This window comes from Felis catus, chromosome B3 (genome assembly GCF_018350175.1).
Source record: "Felis catus isolate Fca126 chromosome B3, F.catus_Fca126_mat1.0, whole genome shotgun sequence".
NCBI lineage: Eukaryota > Metazoa > Chordata > Mammalia > Carnivora > Felidae > Felis > Felis catus.
In genome coordinates, this window is record NC_058373.1 from 31,197,555 (window position 1) to 31,221,664 (window position 24,110).

The 24,110-nt window shown below is 48.9% G+C and overlaps 1 protein-coding gene across 1 annotated transcript; it reads right to left on the minus strand.

Annotated features, from left to right (window-relative positions):
- Positions 1-186: 186 nt before the first annotated feature.
- SCAMP5 (secretory carrier membrane protein 5) lies at positions 187-21,654 on the minus strand. The gene is made up of 7 exons (XM_019832034.3): positions 21,499-21,654; positions 9,265-9,328; positions 8,333-8,461; positions 4,920-5,076; positions 3,668-3,769; positions 3,123-3,240; positions 187-2,858 (listed from the first exon to the last, which is right to left on the minus strand). The coding sequence occupies exons 2-7, from the start codon at positions 9,269-9,271 to the stop codon at positions 2,664-2,666; spliced, it is 708 nt and encodes a 235-aa protein (XP_019687593.1). The 5' UTR covers positions 9,272-9,328; positions 21,499-21,654; the 3' UTR covers positions 187-2,663.
- Between the last annotated feature and the right edge of the window lie 2,456 nt (positions 21,655-24,110).

Sequence of the window (24,110 nt, forward strand, 5' to 3'; positions counted from 1 at the left end):
GCCTCTGTGGTAATTTCAAGGCCTACTCAAGGCTGCCTCAGAGAAAGAACCACAAACAGATGTGTGACTTTTGGGCCCTGGGAATGACAGGCCACAGACCCACTTGACCCACCCTACCTCCATGTCCCACAGCCCACAGTGAAGCTCCACACAGGCCCACATGAAGACACATGACGCAGCAGGACACACAGGGCCAAATGTTCCCCTTTATTATGGTTCACTCAGTTACCACAGACAGACATTAGCTCAGGCAGGTCAACTGCCAGTTGGACAATGGTCTGTGTCCCCCAGAAACAAGGAGGAGCAACGGGCACCAGCAAAATGCAAAAGCAGGTCACTGGCTGGCCAGACCTGAGGATTCCCAGAACTGACCTGGGCCTTCCTCCAGCACTCCCCCAAGACAGACCATCCAGCAGAGATAAGTTCGTGCCCAGCCCCCACTTCTCATACCGGTTCCCACCCTAGGAAAGTGCATAGTTGCCTGGAGACGCAGCATCCCAGGGCCTGGACAAGCTGGGCCAACAACCAGGTAGCAGGCCTTCCCAAGAGCAGAGCCAGGGCATAGCCATATAGGTCTGAGCCAGGAAAGAAGAGGGGCAGGTAGGACAACAAATCGACCACAGGTGGCATCCAACAGGAATGGGAACCACCACAGCCCTCCTGGAGCTACCAGAGACCAAGAGAAAGGGAGCCAGAGGTCTAGGGTAGGGGAGAGGAAAAATGAAGAAAACCTAGACCTAGGGTCTCTTTTTAGGTACTAGAGGCTTGTGACTAGAAGGCTCTGCCTTCCAGAGAGAAAATGGTAGAGCAGAGAGCCAATCATACTCTGGCCCAAGCCTAAAGGACCATTACGAAGAGAACTTTCCAGAGCCCTTGGCTCCCCTTACAGAAAATGAAGTACCTGGAGCTCAAAGCTCAGATGGTACCTGGAAGCCCAAGTGCTGGGTTCCAGCCCAGAGTGACCAAGCTGGGTTTGGGTTTTCAGGCTAAACAGCCCAGGCAGAAGGGAGGATGGAAAACAGGTGGCTGCTCCTTTGCTGAGAATCCACTCCCCTCCAGGCCTCAGAAAGAGCCAGGGCCTCCACCAGCAACATTTTCACGATGCTTAGAACAGAACAGCCCCACAAGACTTAAATCACCACCCTGCAAGGGAAAAGGAGTTCTGACAGGGTGAGGAAGGGCCAAAAACCAAGTCTAGTAGGCAGAAAGGAGCAAATAATCTTGATTTGAAAAAAAAAAAAAAAAAAAAGCCAGAGGGCTTTCCCTCCCACCCGGTCTACCCTGAAATCCCATTCCAGCCATTCATTGTGCTTGTGGATAGGACTGAGCATGTGCTTCTTCCTGGGCCCTGACTTTAAGAGCCCAGAAGTGCTCTGTGACCAAAAGCAAGCTGGGGTGAGAAGACACACCCTCTCCTCTCACTGGGCCCTGCCTGCCTTCTCCTCCAATCTTCCGTCCAGGCTCAGCCCTCTGAGCCTGCCCCTCTACCAGACCCAAACAACAGCTATAGCTCCCAGAAATCCAATGGTCTTTCAGAGACACCTGGCACCTGCCCAATGGGCTTGGGCCAGCCAGATCTCCCTCAAAGACCAATTATTATTTGCATACCCTCTGCTCCAGCTGCACCTTTATACCCCCAAATCACCTGGACACCACCCAGCTCTTCAGAAGACAGTGGAATCTGCCTTCATGGGTAGCAGATGCCACCTAGCATGGGACGAGGAGAGTGACATAGGCAGAGGGGCTCAAGGGGACTCTGGAAAGAGAAGGAGGAGAAGCAGGACAGAGAAGAGAGGAGACTTCCCCTGTAGGCCACACTCTGAGAATCAAGGAGATGACCCTGCACTTCCACTCCCTGGGAGTCAGGTTCCCAGGTGGGCTCTGCATCTCCAGCTGCGTGCCCTCCCACATCACCACTAAAGCTCAGCTCCTGTCTACTTCCTTGATCTGGGAATGGGCTCAGTCTCAGGAGCAGACACAACTGGAACACTCAGCCTTGGGGAAGACAAAGAAAAGCCACATGGGAAAGACAGAGACCCTGGGCAAGAAAAGAAGCCACAGGGAATCTGACACCAGGAAAAGAGGAGAGAAGTGGGAGGTAGGGGAGACCAGATCAGAAGGAGCAAAGGAAGATCCCTGGCCTGTCCCTACCCTCCTACCTACCACCCCCATGAGCGCTAAATACTGTTGCTTCCCAGTAAGACCAAAAGTGGAGACAGTTTCCGCTCATGACCCTGGGGAGGGGCCAGGCTTTCTGCTATGCCTCCCTGGCCCATAAGGGATCCCTGGGCCAAGGGCAGATCCCTGGTGGAGGGTGGGGGCTGGTTGAGTTCTAAACATACATCTAGCACCACAACAACAGAGACCTCCACTGTGTACTATTTCACAAGGGGACATGGACATAGCTACCACTGCACGGGACAGCTCCACGTGCAGCCCACAGCTCTCAGAGTTCTGAGAGCAAAATCCAGAGGGGTGGGGAAAGGGGGGAGACATATACATATATATATATGTATATATATATATAACTCTGATTCTTTGTACAAAGTGGGGGAGGAGAAAAGGGAGGGGGGGAACCCTGCTTGGTTACCACAACTGACGATGTGGCTTGAGTCCCCATCCCACTGACCCCCAGCCCTGCCCTCCTGGTAGGCGTGGCTGGCTCACATCTCATTGGAGTATGTGTAGTTGGGGGTGGCGGAATACTGAGTCTGCGGCTGATTCATGGCACCCTGGGCCGCCCCCATGGCTGCATTCTGGGCCGCCTGCTGCACGTGTGGGTTCTTCCATGCCCCCGTGGTCCACTCCTCCTGAGCTTTGCTGAAACTCCCCCCACTGCCCCGGTAGAATTTATGAACCTGTAGGAGGAGGAGCACAAGGAAGGGTTAATCAAAGGGAAGGGGCAGACCTTCCAGGAAAGACCTAGAAACCAGAGACAAGTCCCTGTAAAAACCAATCCTCCCTCCCACACCTGCCCTGTGTACTAGGAGCAAAGTCCACCAAGCCGTTCTAGAGTGAGTCCCTTGGAAGACCTCTGGGTCCTCCTGTAACTTGGAGGAGGGTCGTTACAGATCGCAGCCCCTTCCCAAAGCCACCCTCTCAACCTTGAGGTGACCACATACCATGCTGAGAGCGATGAAGGAAAACACAGCCACAACCGTGAACATGATGGTGGGAATGAGCATCACCACTGCTGAGCCAACGTTTGTTCCGAAGAAGGAGATGGTGGCGATCCAGCCGCTGTAAGAAGAGGCCAGCTGTGGGGCTGCCGGCATGGTGACGGGTAGCCAGGAGCCACCCCACCACAGCCAGGAGCCATCTCAATGTCACAAGGAGGGGCCATATCATTGGATGCAAAGAGACCATCCAAAGGGCCTGTGTCAGTGGTTCAGAAGAATCCTTCCCCATGGCTCAGGACACAAGCTCCTCAGGCATAAGGCTTCTTTCCCTTGGGTTCTCCCATGATGCCTGACACACCTTAGCACCCCCAAAAGCCACTGCGAGGTTCTCCTTCCCCTCTGATGCTATGGGTATGTCACTATGACAACTATACTACCCTGAATCCTCTCACAGGCTAGGCAGCTAACACAGAGAGGTAAACAATGGACACACCCGAAGTGCCACCCATACCAGCCCTGGGTCAATCCCAGACACCCCGGTCTCTTACCAGACTCCCCAGCCTGGGATGCCCACAGCCTGGATGATGCTGATGACCAGCTGGGCCATGAAGGTAAAGAAGAATGCCATGAAGCTGAAGGAGCTGTCAGTCCTGCACCAAAGGAGATGACTCCCATCACCTGGGAAGAGGGCCAGGGCTTCCCTGCCTTCAGGACCCCCAAGCCCTTCCAAGTTTAAATGAGTATGCAACGGACAGAAGAGACCCAAAGGCCTTAATTGAGAGGCAAAAATGGGACAGTGTTTACGAGGATCTTTGCAAGTTTCCGTGTGTAAGTTTCCGTGTGTTAATCTTGTGCGTGCAACATTACATAGGGAGAGATCTCCTCATAAATGGACCCTCACAGTACATGGATGGTTGGCCCTATTGGCATAGAAATAGATGGGTCGATTATGGTAGGAATAAGTAACCCCATCGTCAAGGGGATGGACAGCCTTACTGGCACCAAGATATCTAGCTCCACTGGCACATGGATGGACATTCCTCTAAGCTCAGAGACAGAAAGTCTCGTTGGTACAAGAATGGAACCCTACTAGCACCAAATAGTAGCCTAATTGGTATACAGTTGGATGATCTGATTGGCAAAGACATCTGAGGCCCCATTAGCACTGAGATTGATACTCCACTGGCACCAAGACAGATAGCCTTGTTGGTACATAGATGAATAGTCCCATTAGCACCAAGACAGAAAGTCTGTTTTACACAAGGTAGACACCCATTGGCACCAAGAGAGTTAGCCCCACTTGTACATGAATGGGTGTTCCCTTTAGCACATTTAGCATCCAATGAGTTGGATGACATCATTAGCACATAGTGTCAGTAGTACCTGGATGACTGGTTCCATTAGCAAATGGCAGATAGTCCACCTGGTGCCAAATCAGCTAGCCCCACAGGCACAAAGACGGGCAACTTCACCAAGACAGGTGGTCCCATTGGCAAAACTTAACATACAGCTGCCTGGGGAAGGCAAAACTAAAATAGGCCTGATATCTATGTGGTGCCCACCCAAGGAAGTGAGAAAGTAAGTGAGGGGTGGGAAAGGAAGGAACTAAGACTCTTGACTCCCAGCACTGAGCTCTCAGCCCAAGTCCTACCTGGCAGTCTGAGCTGAGGGTGCAGAAGTGAAAGTGAGTCTAGGGGGTGGTCAAAAAAAAAAAAAAAAGTGAGAAAATATGTAGGGAAGAGACAAGGTAGATGGGCAAAGAGACAGAGCTAGGAGCTGGGGTCAGCACCAACAACTTACTTGAAGGCCTTGTAAATGGGCCGAAACCAGCAGACGTAGGAGCAGGGTGTGAAGAGGATGAGCCAGAGAAAGGCCAGGCCAAAGTTGGTGGCTCCCCCGCCTCCGATCAGCCACGCGAGACAGCCCACCAGGTTCACGGCCAGCGTGACGCTGTTCACTGCAGACCCAGGAGTACATGCACGCACAGAGACAAACACCAGACACGCACACAGACACCCAGGCCCATGCAGAGATATGTGAGCACCCAGACATGGACACACACACACATAACAGACCCACAATCAAACACATGGAAACAGCATATACACAGAGAGGTAGATACACACAAACATGCATGAAAACCACATTTACAGAGATTCACATCCACAACGCACATCAGTGAATACACACAGATACACGAGACACACATGCATACACACACAGAGGGAGTACAGACTGTAAGAAAGAAAACTGGAAGCTTAGACCAATTCCATTCCCCTCCCCACACCCACTCCTAGAGATCTGAGAAATCCAGAGAACAAAGAGTCTCCAGAGCAGGAACCCAGAGCCTCAGCCCAACAAGCCCTATTAAAGGGCCCCCAAAGCCTCCAGGTGGTAGAAATGCTCTTCTTATAAGAATGGCTTCAGCTGCTGGCCCTCCCATATTCACAGCAATCACCAAGCCCAAGGCACAGGAAACCCTTACATCTTCTTTTGCAAGGGGTCCAAAAAGTGGAAAGTAAAAGGCCTCGTGGAAACATCTCTTCAAGCCATTGTACCATCTACCCTGCTCTTAAAATGGGGCATGCATTGGGGCGCCTGGGTGGCTCAGTCAGTTAAGCCTCCGATTTCAGCTCAGGTCATGATCTCACAGTTTGTGGGTTCGAGCCCCGCATTGGGCTCTGTGCTGACAGCTCAGAGCCTGGAGCCTGCGTTGGATTCTGTCTCCCTCTCTCTCTGCCCCTCCCCTGCTCACGCTCGCGCGCTCTCTCTCTCTCTCTCTCAAATAAATAAACATTAAAAATTTAAAAAAAAAAATAGGGCATGCAGCAGTGGCTGGGATCTCAATCTCTATCTAATTCATTTCTTAGATAACTATTATGCCACTTCCTCCAAGAAGCCTTCCTTCACTACTCCAACTTTATTCATGTCCCATCCCTCTGACCTCTTTCAGACCTGGGCTGCTCTCATGCATGGTTTCCCAAGTACAAATCCCAGCCCATCAACCACACTAGAAGCTCTGCAAGAGCAGGATCCAGGCTCCCTCTCCTCTGTGTCCATATACTCTAGATGAACTCAGAATCACAGCATCACTGAGTCACAGCCAGCAGAAACCTCACACACAGGGCTTCTGACCTCAGGGTGCTCCCTTCCTCAAACGTTAAGTTGAGTCCCTTCAAGGCTCCACAAAGATCTGCTGAATAAACAAAAGCAGGCGGGCTCACTCGTGGCCTCAAACACGAGACATCTGGTCTTGGTTTCTGAATAGAACCCTTAAGCATCTCAAGGGTTATATACATTTCCTTGGGAGCATAGCATCTGGCAGGTGCCTGGTGAGGACTTAGGAAGATATTTATAGCCCTTAAATCCAGCCCCTGGATTTTCTCAGGGGCAGAGTTCCCAGAGCTCAGGGTCAGGTGGGGTGCTCCCCAAGTCTGCTCTGACAATGCTGTCACCTGGGCACGAAAACCCATCTCAGGGCCCCTCCTAACACCCTGGAGCATTTCTTCCTGTCCACTTCAGTTGTATTTCCTCCATCTCTGTGTATTGCCCCCCAACTCCCCTCAACTTTGGTGTTCTTACTGATTTTATTTGCTCTTTACATAGAACAGATATTAACTTGTTTTTATATTGGTTTATATCTCTCTTCCCAGATCCCATCTCTCCCCAGCTCCCCGGATCTAGTGCCTCTGCTGCAATTATTCCACTACCTCTTTGGAACAGACATCCATTGACTTGGCTACTCTCTCTCCAACCATCAGCTTTTTTCTATCTCCACTTCTCTCTCTGTCAAGCTTGGATTCCATAATTCATCACACTTTTTCTAATTCCCTCCCCTGCCTGGTCTTCTGATCACAGTCACCCTTGATGAACACAATGCCCACCTGCATCTGAGCTGAATGTTGCTAGAAAAGAAGGAGCCTACGGAGAAGCCTGGTAGGACTAAGAATTCACAGCGGCCAACCCCAAAGAGACCCTGAGCATGGCCCAGAAGTCTTCAGGGTCATGTGTCTTCAGATAATGTCCTCACCCTCTGCCCACAAATGCTATCATTCTAATCCCACTTTCCTCAAAACTCCCATCCTCACTTCTACATCACATTTGATGGGAAGAAACAGAAGCCATCAGAGGCAACCTCCTCATTCTCTTCCCAACATCTACAGACCTTCTCACACCTGCCCCATCTCTTCCTCCTCTCATGTTACACAGGGAAAGATTCCTTCTCTGCCCGAAGGCTGAGCCAGGGCTTGAAATTGAGTCTCTCTGTCCCCACACTCTATCACTCCATGAAGGACCTGCTGCAAAGACAGCATTCTTTACCACCTTCCTGGCACAAGCAATCACCTCCCCAAGTCAGCAGCTAAGTGCAGGCCTGACTCAAGGCAACATCACACCTGACACACCCTGCTGTGGTCACACGGCAGGTCTAAGGTACCTTGAGGCCAGTACCCAGCACAGGAAAACCAGCCTGCCCTGCGTGTACCTGCCTAAGAGGTACCTTTGACCAGCCTGGGCAGAGCAAAGTCCCATCCCCCTAAGATGACACTTTTCCACCAACCTGCCACAGCCCACCAGCAACTGGAGTCTTTAAACTCTGGATCTCGACATTGTAGAACATCAGAACTCTAGATTCTTAGAGAAGTACAGACCGCACAACACAGAACTCCTTGGAACCACAGTGATCACTGAGCCAACACCCTCTTCCTATAAGTGAGGAACCTGTGGCTTAGGAAATAGGGCAACCAGCCCCATTTGATCTTGTATCTCCCAACTTCTAGTCAGTGTTCTTTTCTCTGAGCAGTTTTCCAAAGAAAGCAAGACAAATGTGGCTTTGAGACAAGGATTCCTCTCCAAATCCAGAATCTGGAGGTCCTGGCAAGCCACCTGGAGACCCACTCCAGGGGGAAGGGGAAGGGAGAGCAAAAAGAGAAATGATGCTACAGACAGAGCCCCTCACCTAGATGCTCTGTGAATGGGAAGTGTAGGGAGAGAAGGGAGGAGAGGCCTAGATGGGGGGCAGGGAGGATGAGGGAAACTAGGGCCCAGATGGGTAGTCAACCCATGAGCAGAACCTGCTGGGAGGTGGCCCATGCAGATGCTGCAAGGGTGGACAGCCAAGCCTGCAGGCACCCCACCTTGATGTCTGGCACGCACCAGCCGTCCTCCCTCCCCCACCCCGCCCCCGTGGCCCACCCCCATCCTACAGCACTCACACATCCAGAGGTAGTAGAGGCGCTTGGTCATGCTGAGATGCTGGGGAGGAATGTCTGCCTCAAAGTCTTGGTAGAAACATGGCTTCAAGGGGATGAATTTGGGCAATGGTGGGAAGTTGTTCACTTTCTCTGTGGGTGAAGCACATCACATAGCATCACCATGAACGTCCCCCTCCCCGATGACCCAGTGTGATCACTCTTGCCCTGGTTTCAGCTGTACCCCGGCCCCTGTGGTCACAGGCTACTTTGCTATCCCCACACAGCCATCCCTGCTTCCTCAAGTCTGCTACAAGGTTCCCAAAATAACCAAAGGCCCTGAGGCAGTGTTGCTGTCTCTCAGAAGAGAAACAATAAATACTGTCCATCAGGGGCACAGCTGCCTCCATGGTGGGGGAGCCAGTTCCAGGCAGATGAAGCAGGATGGGTAAGCCTGGAGACAGGAGTTCCCGTGTCCACTCCAATATTCATGTCCAGGAGCAAGTTACCACCCCTCCCAGGACCTCCGTTTATCCAGTCGGGGAGGGCTTGAGCTAGATAGTCTCTAAAGGTCCCTCCAGCTCTGGCACTGTGTTTGAGCCTTTGGAAACCAAACAACTCAGAAATCAGAAGGAAAGGGTCTCAGAGTATTAAAGAGCAATACTGACAGAGGGGACAGGGACTGAGCCACCCTTGCTGCTTATCACTCAGATGGCCAGCAGGACCAAGGCATCAGGGTGCGCAATCTCTGGTCCCCAGGGTCAGAGATCTGACAGAGAGCTCGACAATGTCATGTTGAGGGTCTCAAATAGATAGCCTCAGGGGGAGACCAGGGAAAGCCTGGGGAGGACAGAAACAACTTGACCTCCAAAAACTAAAAGGGATAAGGAAACTAGGAAGGGGGCCACCCACTCTGTGCTCACCTGCATATCCTATTCACATGACCCTGTCCTTACCTGCCATGATGGCACGGGTGGCACCAGCTGGCCCAGAGGCCTGCCCACGCCTCTTTGTCTTGACCTGGAAGGAAAGAAAAGCCAGAGAAGGATGAAGATCAGGCCTGGCCCAACCCAGTCCCTCTCTCAGCCCTGGTAGGGCTAGAAGCTCCTTAGGGAAGAACTGGGCTGTAACCCCCACAGTGGGATGAACCCAATGGAGGCAGCTCCCACACTGAGCCACCAGCCCTCCTTCCAAGCACTCCTGCCCTTTGTTTGAAGGCATAAAGTCTATCTTCAGAAACAAACCTGGGAGGGGACCCCATGAGGGAAGGCAAATGACAGAGAAGGCCTGAGGAAACTAGAGACCTCTGAAAGAGAAAATTCTATTCCTTGACCCTGAACATGGCAGACCTGGCATCAGTCACAGGCTGGCCTCCCCACTCTCCTGCCTTTGCCTTCCGTCAGTTGTTCACTTACTGGGGATTTGTAATATGTTAGGCACCGGGAGACAGCACGATGTGGTTCCTGCCCTCTGCATGAAACAGTCAATAACCTGTGGAGTACCTATGCTAAAAGGGAAGGGTGGCCACCATGAAAATATGCACAATATAGAGCAAGGTGATCTAACCCAGTGTGGGAAGTCAGGGAAATTCAATGTAAGCAGTGAGCAAAGACCTGAAGAATACAGAGGAGTTGCCCAGAGCAAGGCAGCCTTCCAGGCACAGCAGAAGGCAAGCACAGACTCTGATGCAGGAAGAAGTCTCACACTTTTATGGGAAAGAGGGCGACCTTGGCCAAAGCAAAGAGTACAAATGGGAAGCAGCAGGAGTGAGACTGGAGGGGAGGTGAAGGAAGCAGGGAATGATTCTTGAGGCCCTTAGGAGGCAAGTTTGAAGGGGCTCAGAGGTGGCTCTGGGGAGTGGGGGGAGTGACACCATCAAGAAGACTTCCTGCCAGCTTAAACCACTGATTGCATGATGGTGGGGCTATTAACTGAGATCTCCATCATGGGCAGAAACCAAAAGAACAGGCACAGGGTCCCAAGAAATACAAGAAGCTGCTGCCTCGCAGACATGCTAAGTCCAGGGCTGCCTTGTGGGCATTGGGAATATTCAAAATCAGAAAATGGTCTATGACCAAGCACCAAGGTGATGCAACACTTAAAAGTTGGGTAGAGAGTTCTATAAAGCTTAAAAATAGGCAAAACAAGGGGAGGCTGGGTGTCTCAGTTGGTTGAATGTTGGACTCTTAATTTCAGCTCAGGTCATGATCTCATGGTTCATGGGATCAAGCCCCATGTAGGGCTCTGTGCTGGCAGCACGGGGCCTGCTGGGGATTCTCTCTCCCCCCGCCCTCTCTCTCTGCCCTTCCCCTGCTCTCATTCTCCTGCTCTCATGCACTCTCTCTCTCTCAAAATATATAAATAAACAATTATATATATATATATATATATATATATATATATATATATATAGGCAAAACGAATCTATGGTGTTAAAAGTCAAGAGGCAGGGAAACAAAAAATAAATAAATAAATAAAGCCAAGATAGTGTTACCATTGAGGGAGCAGGGAGCATAAGCTGAAGTATTGGTAATGGTCTGCTACTGGGTCTGGGAGCCGGTTACATAGTGTTGACTTTGCGCAAATTCATCAAGCATGAGATTACAATTTGTGCACTTTCCTGTGTGTTAGGAAATTAAAAGTTTGCATAAAAAACAAGAACAAAAACAAAAAACAAAACCCTCGTAGAGTTCCAGTCAAATTCCTCTGGATCCAACTAAAGGTTTGGACAGTTATAATCTTTTTTTTTTTCTTAAATGTTTTTATTTATTATTTTTGAGAGACAGAGAAAGAGCATGGGCGGGGGGGGGGGAGTGGAGGCAGAGAGAGAGGGAGACACAGAATCCTAAGCAGGCTCCAGGCTCTGAGCTGTCAGCACAAAGCCCGATGCGGGGCTCCAACTCACCAGTGGTGAGATCATGACCTGAGCTGAAGTCAGATGCTTAACCAACTGTGCACCCAGGCGCCCCATAATCTTTTATTTAATGCTTTTTTTTTTTTTTTTTAAGAGAGAGACAGAGTGCGAGTGGGGTAGGGGCAGAGAGAGAGGGAGACACAGAATCTGAAGCAGGCTCCAGGCTGTCAACAGAGGCTGATGCAGGGCTCAAACTGAGGAACTGTAAGTTCAGGAGTAAGTGAGGAGTCTGTAAGTTCAGAAGCTCAATTGACTGAGCCACCCAGGCGCCCCGGGCAGTTATAATCTTTAATGTCCCCTTTGTGATATTAAATCAAATACCTATATAGAAACCCAACAACACCTACTATAAAAGGGAAAAAGATAGGCATGAAAGAGGGCCACAAGAAATGACACGCTTATACAGATGCATTCATTGTAGCATTGTTTGTAACACCAAAAGATTGGAAACAATCTACACATCAATAGGGGACTGATTAAATAAATGGTACAGTCATACAATGGACTGTTCTGCAGTCCTCTGCAGCTATTTTTTTTTTTTTTTTTTTTAATGTTCATTTATTTTTGGGAGAGAGAGAGAGATAGAGTACGAGCTGGGGAGGAGGGGGGGGGGGGTGCGGGGAGCTCAGGCTCCAGGCTCTGAGCTGTTAGCACAGAGCCCAATGCAGGGCTTGAACTCATGAGCCATGAGATCATGACCTGAGCCGAAGTCAGACACCTAACTGACTGAGCCACCCACCTGCCCCTAATGTTTATTTATTTTTGAGAGAGAGAGAGCATGAGTGGGGGAAGGACAGAAAGAGAGGGAGAGAGAGGATCTGAAGCGGGCTCTGCACTGACTGCAGAGAGCCCGATGCAGGGCTCGAACTCACAAACTGAGGTCACGATGTGAGCTGAAGTCAGATGCTCAGCAGACTGAGCCACCCAGGCAACCCCTCTCTGCAGCTATTAAAAAAAAAAATAGTGATATAGGGGTGTCTGGGTGGCTCAGTCAGTTAAGCATCCAACTCTTGATCTCAGCTCAGGTCTTGATGTCAAGCTAGTGAGTTTAAGCTCCGCACTGGGCTCCACACCTATTTAAAAAAACAAAACAAAACATGAAGATCTTCATGATTACTAGTCATTGAAAAAAATGACAGACATAAAACAGTCTAGACAACAAAAGATATAGACATAGTCAAAACAATATGCTACCTTTCATAGTAGAAAAAAAAAAAGCAGGGGAGAGGAGAATAAAAATGTTTTTTCCTTTTTACCCAATAATCCTACTCTGGTTATTTACCCACAAATAAGAAACAATAAATACATATGTCATTCAATGTGACACTATTTTGCAATAGCAAAATGTTGGAAGTAACCTAAATGCAACTGTTTGAATAAACTATGGTATATCATTCAATGGAGTACTACATAGATGTAAAAAGAATGGAGATGATCTCTATTAACTGCTGTGGAATGACTTCGAGGATATACTGTTAAATGAAAAAAGCAAAATACAAACAGGTGTAAATACTATGCTATCTTTTGTGCAAAAAGGGGGGGAAGGGGAAAGAATATACATACAAATTTGCTTATTTTTGCAAAAGAAGCACAGGAAAAGTAAACCAGACACTAAAAAAAAAAAAAAAAAAAAAAAAAAATGGCCACCAAAAAATGTGATAGAAGAGCTAGGATAAGTAGTGAGACTTCCCTGGGCAAAAATTTATACATACTTTGTACATATAATATCTTACATATTCAAAAATGTACACCAGAAAGAAAAGCAATTCTAAAAGTGAAATAAAATCAAATGAAGCTAACTGTACAGGAAGTTGATAACAACCACACAGAAAAAAGAACTGGCCAAGTAACTTTATCAGAGCACTCTGTGTTCTCTTAAAAGGATACATCTCAAGGACAAAAATAACTGGAAAGAAACCTGAAGTATAAGCAACTTTACTGTTACTGTTGGTATAGTGTAGCAATGCTGAAACCTTGTCACGTGTACCCTAAGAGAGGACATATGATGTCCGGGGTTGATGTCGTTGGAACCCGGGTTCTCACTGTTAAGAGTTTGGAGAGAGAATATGCAATGTGGGAAAGTAAGAGCCCAGGAAAAGCAAGTTTTTTATACATGTTTCGGTATCATTACATCTTAGTATTATGGAAATAGGTTTTTTTAAGTTTTATTTATTTATTTTGAGAGAGAGAGAGAGAGAGTGTGCGAGTGCAAGCAGGGGAGGGCAGGGAGAAAGAATCCCAAAGCAGGCTCCAGGCTGTCAGCACAGAGCCCGACACGGGGCTCGAACTCACAAACTGTGTGATCATGATCTGAGCCAAAATCAAGAGTCAGACGCTTAACCCACTGAGCCACCCAAGTGACCCCGGGACATCTTTCTGAATTAAAAATCACGTAAATGTATTATCTGTTCAAAAATATAGGGGCGCCTGGGTGGCGCAGTCGGTTAAGCGTCCGACTTCAGCCAGGTCACGATCTCGCGGTCCGTGAGTTCGAGCCCCGCGTCGGGCTCTGGGCTGATGGCTCAGAGCCTGGAGCCTGCTTCCGATTCTGTGTCTCCCTCTCTCTCTGCCCCTCCCCCGTTCATGCTCTGTCTCTCTCTGTCCCAAAAATAAATAAAAAACGTTGAAAAAAAAACTAAAAAAAAAAATGATTACCTATTCTTTAAAAAAAAAAAATATATATATGTATAAATAGAAAAAAACAAAAAAAGGCAGAAGAGGATGAGCTGGCAAAGAATGAGAAGGAGCAGCCACTGAGGCAGGAGGAAAACCAGGAGAGCATGGGGTCTCCAAAGCCAAGAGTAGACAGTGGACAAATATGACAGATGCCACTGCGAAGTCTGGCATGAAAAGAGCTGAACACTGAGGTGCATATAACACTCAAAAACATCAAGTCATCTGCGACCCTGCAAGAATTGTTTTGACGGCCATGGAGATGTGTGGGGTGGGCAGTAGAAGCCAAATTACAGCTAGCTGAACAAACTAGCAAACTGAGAGTAGACACAGACAGCTCTTCGAAGAAGCCTGCCTGGGAAGAGAATAGAGATAGGTGAGATATGGGATCCAGAGAGGGCTGCAGCTGGTGATTGTTCAAGATGGAAATAAGCTAGGGATGTGAAAGATCAAGGGAAAGGTTGCATTTACAACAGACACAGAGGTTAACCGGAAAAACAAGCCCCTAAAAAGGGGAGAAGCACGGGGTCAAGGAGGTGGGACAAGCCCCAAAGCTAGCAGATGGGAAGGAGAACATGATGCAAGCACATACAGGCTTGAGACCCTGGAGAGGACAGTAAGAGTCCCCTCCTTGTATCTGCCTCAATTTTGTTTATTGTATAGGAGACAGGATGGGGTTGAGAAGGAAGAGGGAAGGGTGGAGAACCCAGCTAAGTCAATGGACAATTACAACACAGCCTGAGAGATGCCCTGGAAGAACAAGTACAAAAAGCTGTGGGAACAGAGGAGCACCTCCCTGGTCTGTCCTGGAGGAGCCACAGAGGGCTTCAAAGAAGAAGCAATATCAGAGCTGAATCCTGAAGGATGAATAGGAGTCGGTCAGGAGAGGATAGGAAAGCAGGTGAAGGTCAGGAGAGCAACAGCATGCATATTCAAGGGATTGAAAGGGTAGAGCAAGAATGAAGCTCAAAGTGAAGGGAGAGAAGGAAAGGCAAAAATAGTGCTGAAAGGTAGGAGGGGCCAGGTCATCCTGGCCTTGAAGGCCACCGGCAGAATTTGGGCTTTATCCTCAGGAGCCTTGTGAGCCACTGAAATATTACATTCCTCTTCTTTTAAAATATATAGCCTTGGGGCGCCTGGGTGGTGCAGTCGGTTAAGCGTCCGACTTCAGCCAGGTCATGATCTCGCGGTCCGTGAGTTCGAGCCCCGCATCAGGCTCTGGGCTGATGGCTCAGAGCCTGGAGCCTGTTTCTGATTCTGTGTCTCCCTCTCTCTCTGCCCCTCCCCCGTTCATGCTCTGTCTCTCTGTCCCAAAAAAAAATAAATAAACGTTGAAAAATAAAATAAAATAAAATATATAGCCTTGGGGCACCTTGGTGGTTCAGTCGGTTAAGTGTCCAACTTTGGCTCAGGTCATGATCTCAGGTCATGATTCGTGAATTTGAATCCCACAATGGGGGCTCTCAGTACTGAGTCCACTTCAGATCCTCTGTCCCCCTCTCTCTCTGCCCTCCCCCACTCATGTTCTCTGTCTCTCTCTCTCTCTCTCAAAAATAAATATATAGGGACTCTCTCAAAAATAAATAAATAGGTTCAGTCAGTTGAGTGTCCGAATTCGGCTCAGGTTGCAATCTCATGGCTCATGAGTTTGAGCCCCGCTTCAGGTGAGCTCAGGTCCCACTTCAGGCTCTACGTGGAAGTGTGGAGCCTACATGGAATTCTCTCTCTCTCCCTGTCTCTCTGCCTCTCACTCACTGGAGCTCTCTCTCTCTCTCTCAAAAATAAATTAACTTAAAAAATATATAGTAAAATATATATATGTATATAGCCGGATAGGGCACCTGGCTGGCTCAGTCAGTACAGCATGTGACTCCTGATCTCAGGGTTGTGAGTTCAAGCCCCACATTGGGCATAAAACTCACTGAAAGAAAGAAAGAAAGAAAGAAAGAAAGAAAGAAAGAAAGAAAGAAAGAAAGAAAGAAAGAAAGAAAGAAAGAAAGAAAGAAAGAAAGAAAGAAAATAGGGGCGGGGGGTCACCTGGCTGGCTCAGTCAGCCAAGCATGCAACTCTTGATCTCGCGGTTGTCAGTTCCAGCCCCATGTTGGGTGCAGTGATTACTTAAAAACAAAATCTTAGTGTCAGAGAACTAGAGACAGAGAGAGAGAGAAAGTCTCATTGTTAACTAATTGTAATTTAAATAAAAAGTAAAAATATATTTGTATAGCCTCACCGTTTTGTTTTTTTTTTTTATAAAATGAAAATATGTTGCTTTTTAGCTATGTATAAAAATATTTGCAAGTTATAAAAAACAAAGTGCACACGGCGCCAGGGCAGCTCAATCAGTTGAGCATCTGGCTCTTGACTCTGGCTCAGGTCATGATGTGGGATTGAGCCCCATGCTGGGCTCCGCACTGAGCATGGAGCCTGCTCAAGATTCTCTCTCTTTCCCTCTACCCCTCTCCCCTGCTCGTGCTCTCTCACTCTCTCTCTTTCTTTCTCTCTCTCTCTCTCTAAAAGAAATGTTTTTAATCTTAAAAAAACAAAGTGCATAAAGTTGAGAATAAAAGTTCTTCTAAACCCACCTTCTCAGAGGCCACCCCTTTAACAGTTTGACCTTTAGGGTTTTGTTTTTTGTTTTTTTGTTTTTTATATATATATATATTTTTTTTTTCAACGTTTATTTATTTTTGGGACAGAGAGAGACAGAGCATGAACGGGGGAGGGGCAGAGAGAGAGGGAGACACAGAATCGGAAACAGGCTCCAGGCTCTGAGCCATCAGCCCAGAGCCCGACGCGGGGCTCGAACTCACGGACCGCGAGATCATGACCTGGCTGAAGTCGGACGCTTAACCGACTGCGCCACCCAGGTGCCCCAGGGGTTTTGTTTTTAATGTATATATTAGCATACATGACCAAAACGAGATCATTTTATACATGCTGTTTTATAACCTGTTTTTTTCCACTCAACAATATCTCTTGAAAATGTTTCGTATCAATGAATACAGGTTATCTCAATATTTTTAATGACTGATCAACTGGGTTGACGCTATCACGGCCATGAAGCAGGTGTGACATGGGCTGATTTGGCAATTCAGAGGCCACAGTTTCAGGAAGTGGTGGGTGGGGTAGTGGCCAGCTGCCAAGAAATGAAAACAGGAGGAAGAGAAAGGAACAAGTCTAGCAGACTAGTTTTTCCAAACTTTTAGCTGAAATTAAAAAAAAAAAATTATGTTTTTTATTTATTTTTGAGAGAGAGAGAGAGAGTGAGTGAGTGCTGGGAGGGGCAGAGAGAGAGGGAGACACAGAATCCGAAGCAGGCTCCAGGCTCTTAGTGGTCAGCAGAGAGCCCGACGCAGGGCTTGAACTCACGAACTGTGAGATCATGACCTGAGCCGAAGTCAGACACTTAATCAACTGAGCCACCCAGGCACCCTTGGCTGAAATTTTAAATACACACACACACACACACACACACACACACACACACACACAGATTATCAGTGAAAACACTGAAACACCATAAAGCAAAGAACGAACAGCCGTCATCTCTGGGTAGTGAAATTAAAGTTTCTTTCTTTTTATCTTTATTTTCTAAAATTTCCACAATGGTCTCATATCACTTTTGTAGAGGACAAAGCAACAGGTTTACAACAGCAGCAGCTGGAGGAGGACACAGTTAGAAAGGTTTATCCAGATAGAATACTTGAGCATATATATTTAGAAGCAGGAGGAAGGCATTATGGAAAACAGTGGAGAGGCTGAAGATACAAGTGAAGGGAAAACAGCTGATGGCCAGTGGGACCTCAGAAGACAGAAAGGGCCAGCATCCATAGCGCAGAGTAGGAGCATTAGACTAGGAGCCCTCCTTCCCCTAGGATTTGAGAAATCCAATTCAAGAAATGGGGAAACATGGTTGCGGCTTCACCTCCCACATACCTAACCAACCACCCTCTCTGTGAGTAGAGTTTTAGGAGAGTAGTCCAGTTTGGAAAACTCCTCCCATGAAGTGGAATGGGGAGCTGATGGGAAGAGGGGAAGGGTTTCTACAAGTAACGGAGGGACAGCTGAGGCTGTAGACCATGCTCTGAAGTAGAACCAGACTGCTCTGGTATGTGACAGCCCCCAGAAACTTCCACATTCTGAGTGTAGAATCCAGATTTGAGGGGTCTGCTGTTAGAGTGGGACATACTAGCAAAGTTGTATGGCTGTTGAGAGCGTGGGCCAGTGGGCCATGGGGTCTTGGAAGGACATGGAAGGTGTGGGACAGAGAAAATGGAGATGTCAGAAAACTAGAGGTCTCCTCGAGGTCACAAAGCAGATAAAATAGAAGTTAAACTGTGCTTCAAGAAGACTGAAGCTTAAGATTTCAGAGGTAGTCACATGCCAATGATGACCAGACTCAAATGTGGCTGGTAGAAAGGGTAGTAGAAGGAGGCAATGGAGTGAATGATGGTGGTCCAGCACTAAAGTCCTCCACGAAAACAAAGAAGAGAGGTGTGTGTGCACAGGGGGCAGGTAATAACTCAGATTGTGGGAGACTCAAAGGAGGAGACTCTAACCCTGCTCCAGCCTGACTCCCATCCTGCTCCCAGGCTGTCACCCAAAGGTGTGCCCATGGTTACAGAGAAGTCAGTGTAGCAGACTCTGGATGACTCAGTGCAGGAGAAGCCAGAGGACAGAGCAAGACTGTTTCCTTTGTTAATCCAGAGAATTTAGGATTGGGAGGGCTGTGGAAGGTTAGGGTCACAGTAATGGAGGGCTCTAAGCTACTCTGCCCTTATTTCAGGGCTAGCCTGTATGTGTGTGTGTGTGTGTGTGTGTGTGTGTGTGTGAGAGAGAGAGAGAGAGAGAGAGAGAGAGAGAGAGAGAGAGAGAAAGCCTGCAGTCACTGGTCTCTGCAAACCAAAATTCTTAGACTGCAAAATGGGAGAAGGAACAATCTGTTGTTCAACTGAGGTTTTCATAATATTGGATAGAGAGCTAGAGGGGTGCTACATACCTCCTAAAAATGTAGGTCTAAGGAAGCACCTCCTTAGTTATTAATAAGATAGCAAACACTACCTGAATTTTGTTCCAAAGAACCCAGACTGTCATTTATTCCATTTCTTACTATGAAGCTGGGAGGACAGAAAATCTTCAAGTGGAGAGAGTGAGGTCCATGGCAGAGAGAAGGGAGTCAAGCCTGGCCTCAGATCAGGCTAGAGACCTGGGGCTAGTTCGAGGGCTTCCTGCTTACCAGCCTTCCCTCCTCTCTAGCATGAGTCTCTCATCCTTGGCTTAGTAATGGTCATTTTCTTCCCGCCTGTCCAGAGCCTATCTGCTAAGATGGAAGATCCCCCCTCTTGCTCTACCTCTGGTCCCCTTATCCCACCCCAGCCCCCACATCCCCAGCCCTGAAGTCCCAGAACTATGAATCATCCTCAGAAAACAGCACTCATCTGGCATTGCTATCACTGTCGTGTGATTACTCTTCAGTACCCGTGCTGATCCCGAGCCTGACATTCAAGGCCTCGTGTCAATCAGCTACAAACTTCCCAAACCACCACCTCTGCCTCTCCACCATAGGCTGACCTGCCTCTGACACAACCTAGTTTCATGCAGAAGATCATGTCCAGCCACCTCTTTGGCCTCCAGTGCCCCATACCCTGTCACCCCCTCTAAGTCCTACTATTTTTTCACATCCCACCTCTTCTGGGAAGACTTTCCAGACATCCCTGCTGCACATCCCACTGCTTAAATTCTGAATCTGTTATTGGGCAGCAAGTGCTCACTCATTCTCATCCAATCTCTTCCTCACTCCCTCATGGATGAGTATTCCAGGAGGGATGCAGCACAGCACAGCACACGGATGCAGCACAGGGCAGGGCACAGAGCACAGTCAATCCCTGTTCTTGCTTAAGATTTGAGTACCCTCCCAAGGGGTGAGAGTGGAGTGCCTGCTGCCCTCCCCCCAGTCAGGCTAAGCCCACAACCTCTGTCAACCCTGCTCTACCACACTTCCTCCTGGAAACTTTCAGAGATTCCAGGCTGTCAGCAGGGAACAAAGTGGAGTCAGTAGAGGAAATGCTGTGGGGAGGGGGAAGAGGTGGGGGGAGGGAGCAGGAAAGGAAAAGTTAGAAGAACTGGGAGGGACACTCTAAACTAGAACAAGTCCCTTCCTCAAGGGAGGACAGTACTTAGTCCTGTTACTTCTTCCCCAGAGAAAAGTACTGGCAAAGAGCTACCCAAGAGGGGAACCAACTTGTTCAGAGGCAGCCAATTAGCCAGGGAAAAAGTGAAAGAAACAGCTACAGAGCCCAAGGCCCCTATCCAGAGCTCTCCTCCCAGGATCCCACTAACTCTCCACAGGTTTGCTACACCGAAAACTCTTTCTGTGACCATATTACCAGAGACATCCTTTCTCAGCTCTAGGGACTTTGCCTTCAGGCTCACCAAGTGAGCCCAGGTTAAATTTAAACTAACAAGATTTGTATAGCCCCAAACAAAATCTGTCAGTCATGCTCCTACAAGAACCATTTCTCTTTCAGAGCCCTGCCCCTGTGCAGGTAGAACAGGTAGGGCACAGGCTGCAAAATTCTCCAGACTTCCGCCACCCCGTGGGCACCTTCACATGGCTGGGGTCCCAGGGGGGCCTCCCCAACAGCTGTGCTTAGTTCCTACCGCTTTGCCCATACCACTCCCAGGGAATGCTCTTTCTTCACTCTCCCCCATCCAAATCTCCCCTCCCCCCAGAAGTCTATTCACTGGCTCTCGCCTCCCTTTCTCCTTATGTCCCTGGGAAAGTCTGCCAGGCCCTAGCTGATTTCCCCATCCCGGAGCTGGGGCATTACCGGTTTGAACCGCCAGAGATTGTGATGAATTCTCAGTAGAAATCTCTACTTGGTTTCCCCAACCCCCAGAGCAGGAGCTCCCTGAGGTAGGGGCTGGGATGGGTTCCCAAACGCCTCACCCCCACCCTCATAGCCAACTCCTGCCAATATTGGAATGAGCTATGTCCTGCGTCCCCAACTCACTACCCCAAAACCCTGGTGGAGCCCAGGCTCAATCAAGCCAGTGTACCCATCCCCCATAACCCTTAGGCGGTTCGGACCCGCCGACTAAAGGTCGGGAGAGGGGCAGGGGACACAGCCTGGGTCCATCTGCAGGGACCTCTTGTGAGAAAGGACCCAAAGGAGGCCACTGTCACCCCGTCTCCAGTCGCCCCCATCCTCGGCCATGTGCAACATCTCCCCCACCCCCCCGACAGGGGGAAGAGGCCGGTTTCCAGGGAACACCAGGTGGGGCTGGGGGAAAGGAGGGCCCAAGGCCCAGGCTCCAGAATCCAGGGGTCTGACGTCACCCAAGACCCAGGTTCCCTCTGCGGGAGCTGGGAATGGGGATGGTGGGGGTTAGAGGGACCTGGAAGCACCTGGGGCGCTCTTCTCCTGCCCCAATCAGGGAAGGTCACCTCGACTCCCCACCTCTCTAGCAGCTCGGCCTGCCTGCCCCTGCATGCAAAGGTGAAGCGTAGGAGGTACAAAGCTGGATAGTGGGTGACCGCATCTCGCCCTGCGCCCAGCTTCCCTGGAAATCCCTTCCCCCGGCCTTCAGGCCCAGGACTCACCCGCCGCTGCCGTTCGGCTGCCGAAAGGCCGTCGCCCTGCTCTGCGCTTCACCCAGCGATGCGGCGCGGAGCCTGCCGCGAGCCGCTCCGGGGCTGGGGGCGGGGAGCGCGCGCGCGCTCCTCCTGCCGGCTCCTCACGCGCCCGCGCCACCCTCGCCCGAAGCAGCAGCCGCTCTCGCGAGACTCCCGCGGCACCTCTAGGGCCGCTCCTCCCGCGCTCGCGAGAAGGAAGGCCTGGCCACCCCCGCACCTTACAGGAACTGTCCGAGGTGCTAAGTTCCCAGGCACGGCCGATCAGGTGGTTGGTGGGTACAAAGAGAACAAGAATACATGGAGAACTAGAACGTAGAGAAAAAGAACCAAAGATGGGAGCCTGGTACCAGCAGCCAGAGCCTCAGCTTACAAGTCTGTAAATTGGGAAGAATAACCTCCCATGCTGACCCCAGGGGCTGCTGGGACGTACCAGAAAAGAGGAGAGAGAAAGAGCTTTGCGAGCAGGATAACTGATGACGGTCCTTCAGATCCGCAGGCCCAAAGTGACAGAGAGAAGACAGAGGATGGAAAATCTTAGATGAGACATGAAGAGACAGAGACAAGACATAAGGAGAATGAACACATAGATCCATGGAAAGATGGACATAGACGAGGAGAGTCACGAGCATAAAGACATAGAAACACGGAGAGACAGAGACATGGAAAGATAGGAGAAAGAGAGAACACGAAGTGAGAAAGAAATGAGAAAGAAATAGGGACAGGCAAGCTACACAAGGGAATAGAAAGACAGAACTTTAGAAAGAGAGACACAGAATAAAGAATCAAAGAGACTGTGATAGGCAGAGATGAACACCTAAAGAGAATAGAGACCAGGGTTAATATTTAACAACCCAGAACTAGTGACAGTTGAGAGACCCACTTGGAGAGACAGGGTGGGGCTGGGAGTGAAAGATAAGCTTTTATTGTAAATGGTGTTTACATTGTAAACCTCCTGTGGGATCTCTACCGCCAGAGCCACCCTCTGTCCTGTCAGAAAATGGCTCCTGCCCTCCACAGTGCCCTCCACTAACACTATCCTAGGCCTGGAAGGGGGCCTCAGTGGGTGGGAGACACTGCGGGGATTCTTTGCCCAGAATAAGGGCCCATTGTCTGGCTCTAGCCTGCTGGGAGTGGGGCCTCACTCCCACAGCTGGGATGGAAAGGGGGTAGGCGTGAAGAAAAGCACACAAGAAATAGTGAGGGAGAGGGAAGAGAAGGGAGGGAGACTCAGGGGCTATGCAGGGTTGAGCAGGAACCATAATCTAGCCACCAGGCCAATAAGGAGGAAAAAGTCATGTGCTACAGGGCAGGACCCTGGGTTCTGCTGTTAGTCCTGTGCCTGGTTCACTCACATGGTCACTGCTCTCTGTCCCTGCTTAATGCAAGCTTTAACTGACTTACAGAGCTGTGGGGAGGACCCAATAAGATGATGAATGGAAACCTGAGGAGGTTGTCAAACCTCCTACAGGAGAGATTCTGGGAGTCCACGTGAGCCTCAGGGAAGATATAGGGATTCCCATGAGCCTTTAGGAGAGAGGTCTGAGGTCCACATTGGAGCTCACAGAGTACATGTCTGGGACGCATATGGAATTCACAGGAGATATTTGTGGTTCATGTGGGTCCTACAGGAGAAATGTTTGGGCTCCCATCTGATGACCACAGATGACTTTTTCCCAGTCAGGAGAATCAGAAGGGCATTTAATTTCTCCAACAACTAAGGAAAGAAAAGTATCCATGTCTAAAGTCATAAGCGCATCTTTGTCCCAATAGATTGCACCTTTAGAATGTGGGTAAATGGAAGGGAATAATGCTGTCAGTAATGACAATCATTTAAACAAACTTTTATTCAACAATTATTTGTTGATCACCTACTATGAGAAACAGCATAGTGCAGTGGTTCAGAATATGGACGTAGAAAGCAGACTACCTGGCTTTTCCCAGCTGTGTTAGTTTGATCAAGGTACTCATTCTTACTGAAACTTAGTTCAGTGATATTATCAGGTGATAATAGGACCTGTATCTTAGGTTTCCTGTGATGATGAAATGAATTAACACCTGTAGACACATGTAACACACGGACAGTGCCTGTTACAGTGTTTGTTTATACTGTGTACACTGGGAATATGTCTTTCTGATGGTTGAGGGCAGGAATGAGAAAGCCTGGGCCAAATCATGCAATAATATATACAAAGCTTCTTCTCAAATATGGTGAATGCCACATGCCACTCACCAAACCTTGTCATATGGCTAATGCATGATAGACAGAAAGACATGCTCTCTCTAGAGGATGCAAGGCATGAAAAACAGTGAGGATGTCTAATTCTATTGCAGGGAGGGAGAAAGTAACTGGGAGCAATAATCCAATCTCTCATAGGGTCAGCTCCAGGCTGCTTGTCTTTTCTTGCCCATCTATGGCTGCTGAGGCATGTCCAACAAAGGGTCTCTGGGATAATATAGGATAATATATACGTTACAGGCCAGTAAACAACTGAAAATACAAGAGGACTTCTCTAGAATTTACTAAATAAATGCATTTTACTAAATAAATAGCATTTCATATGTCCAAATGAGATGCTAAG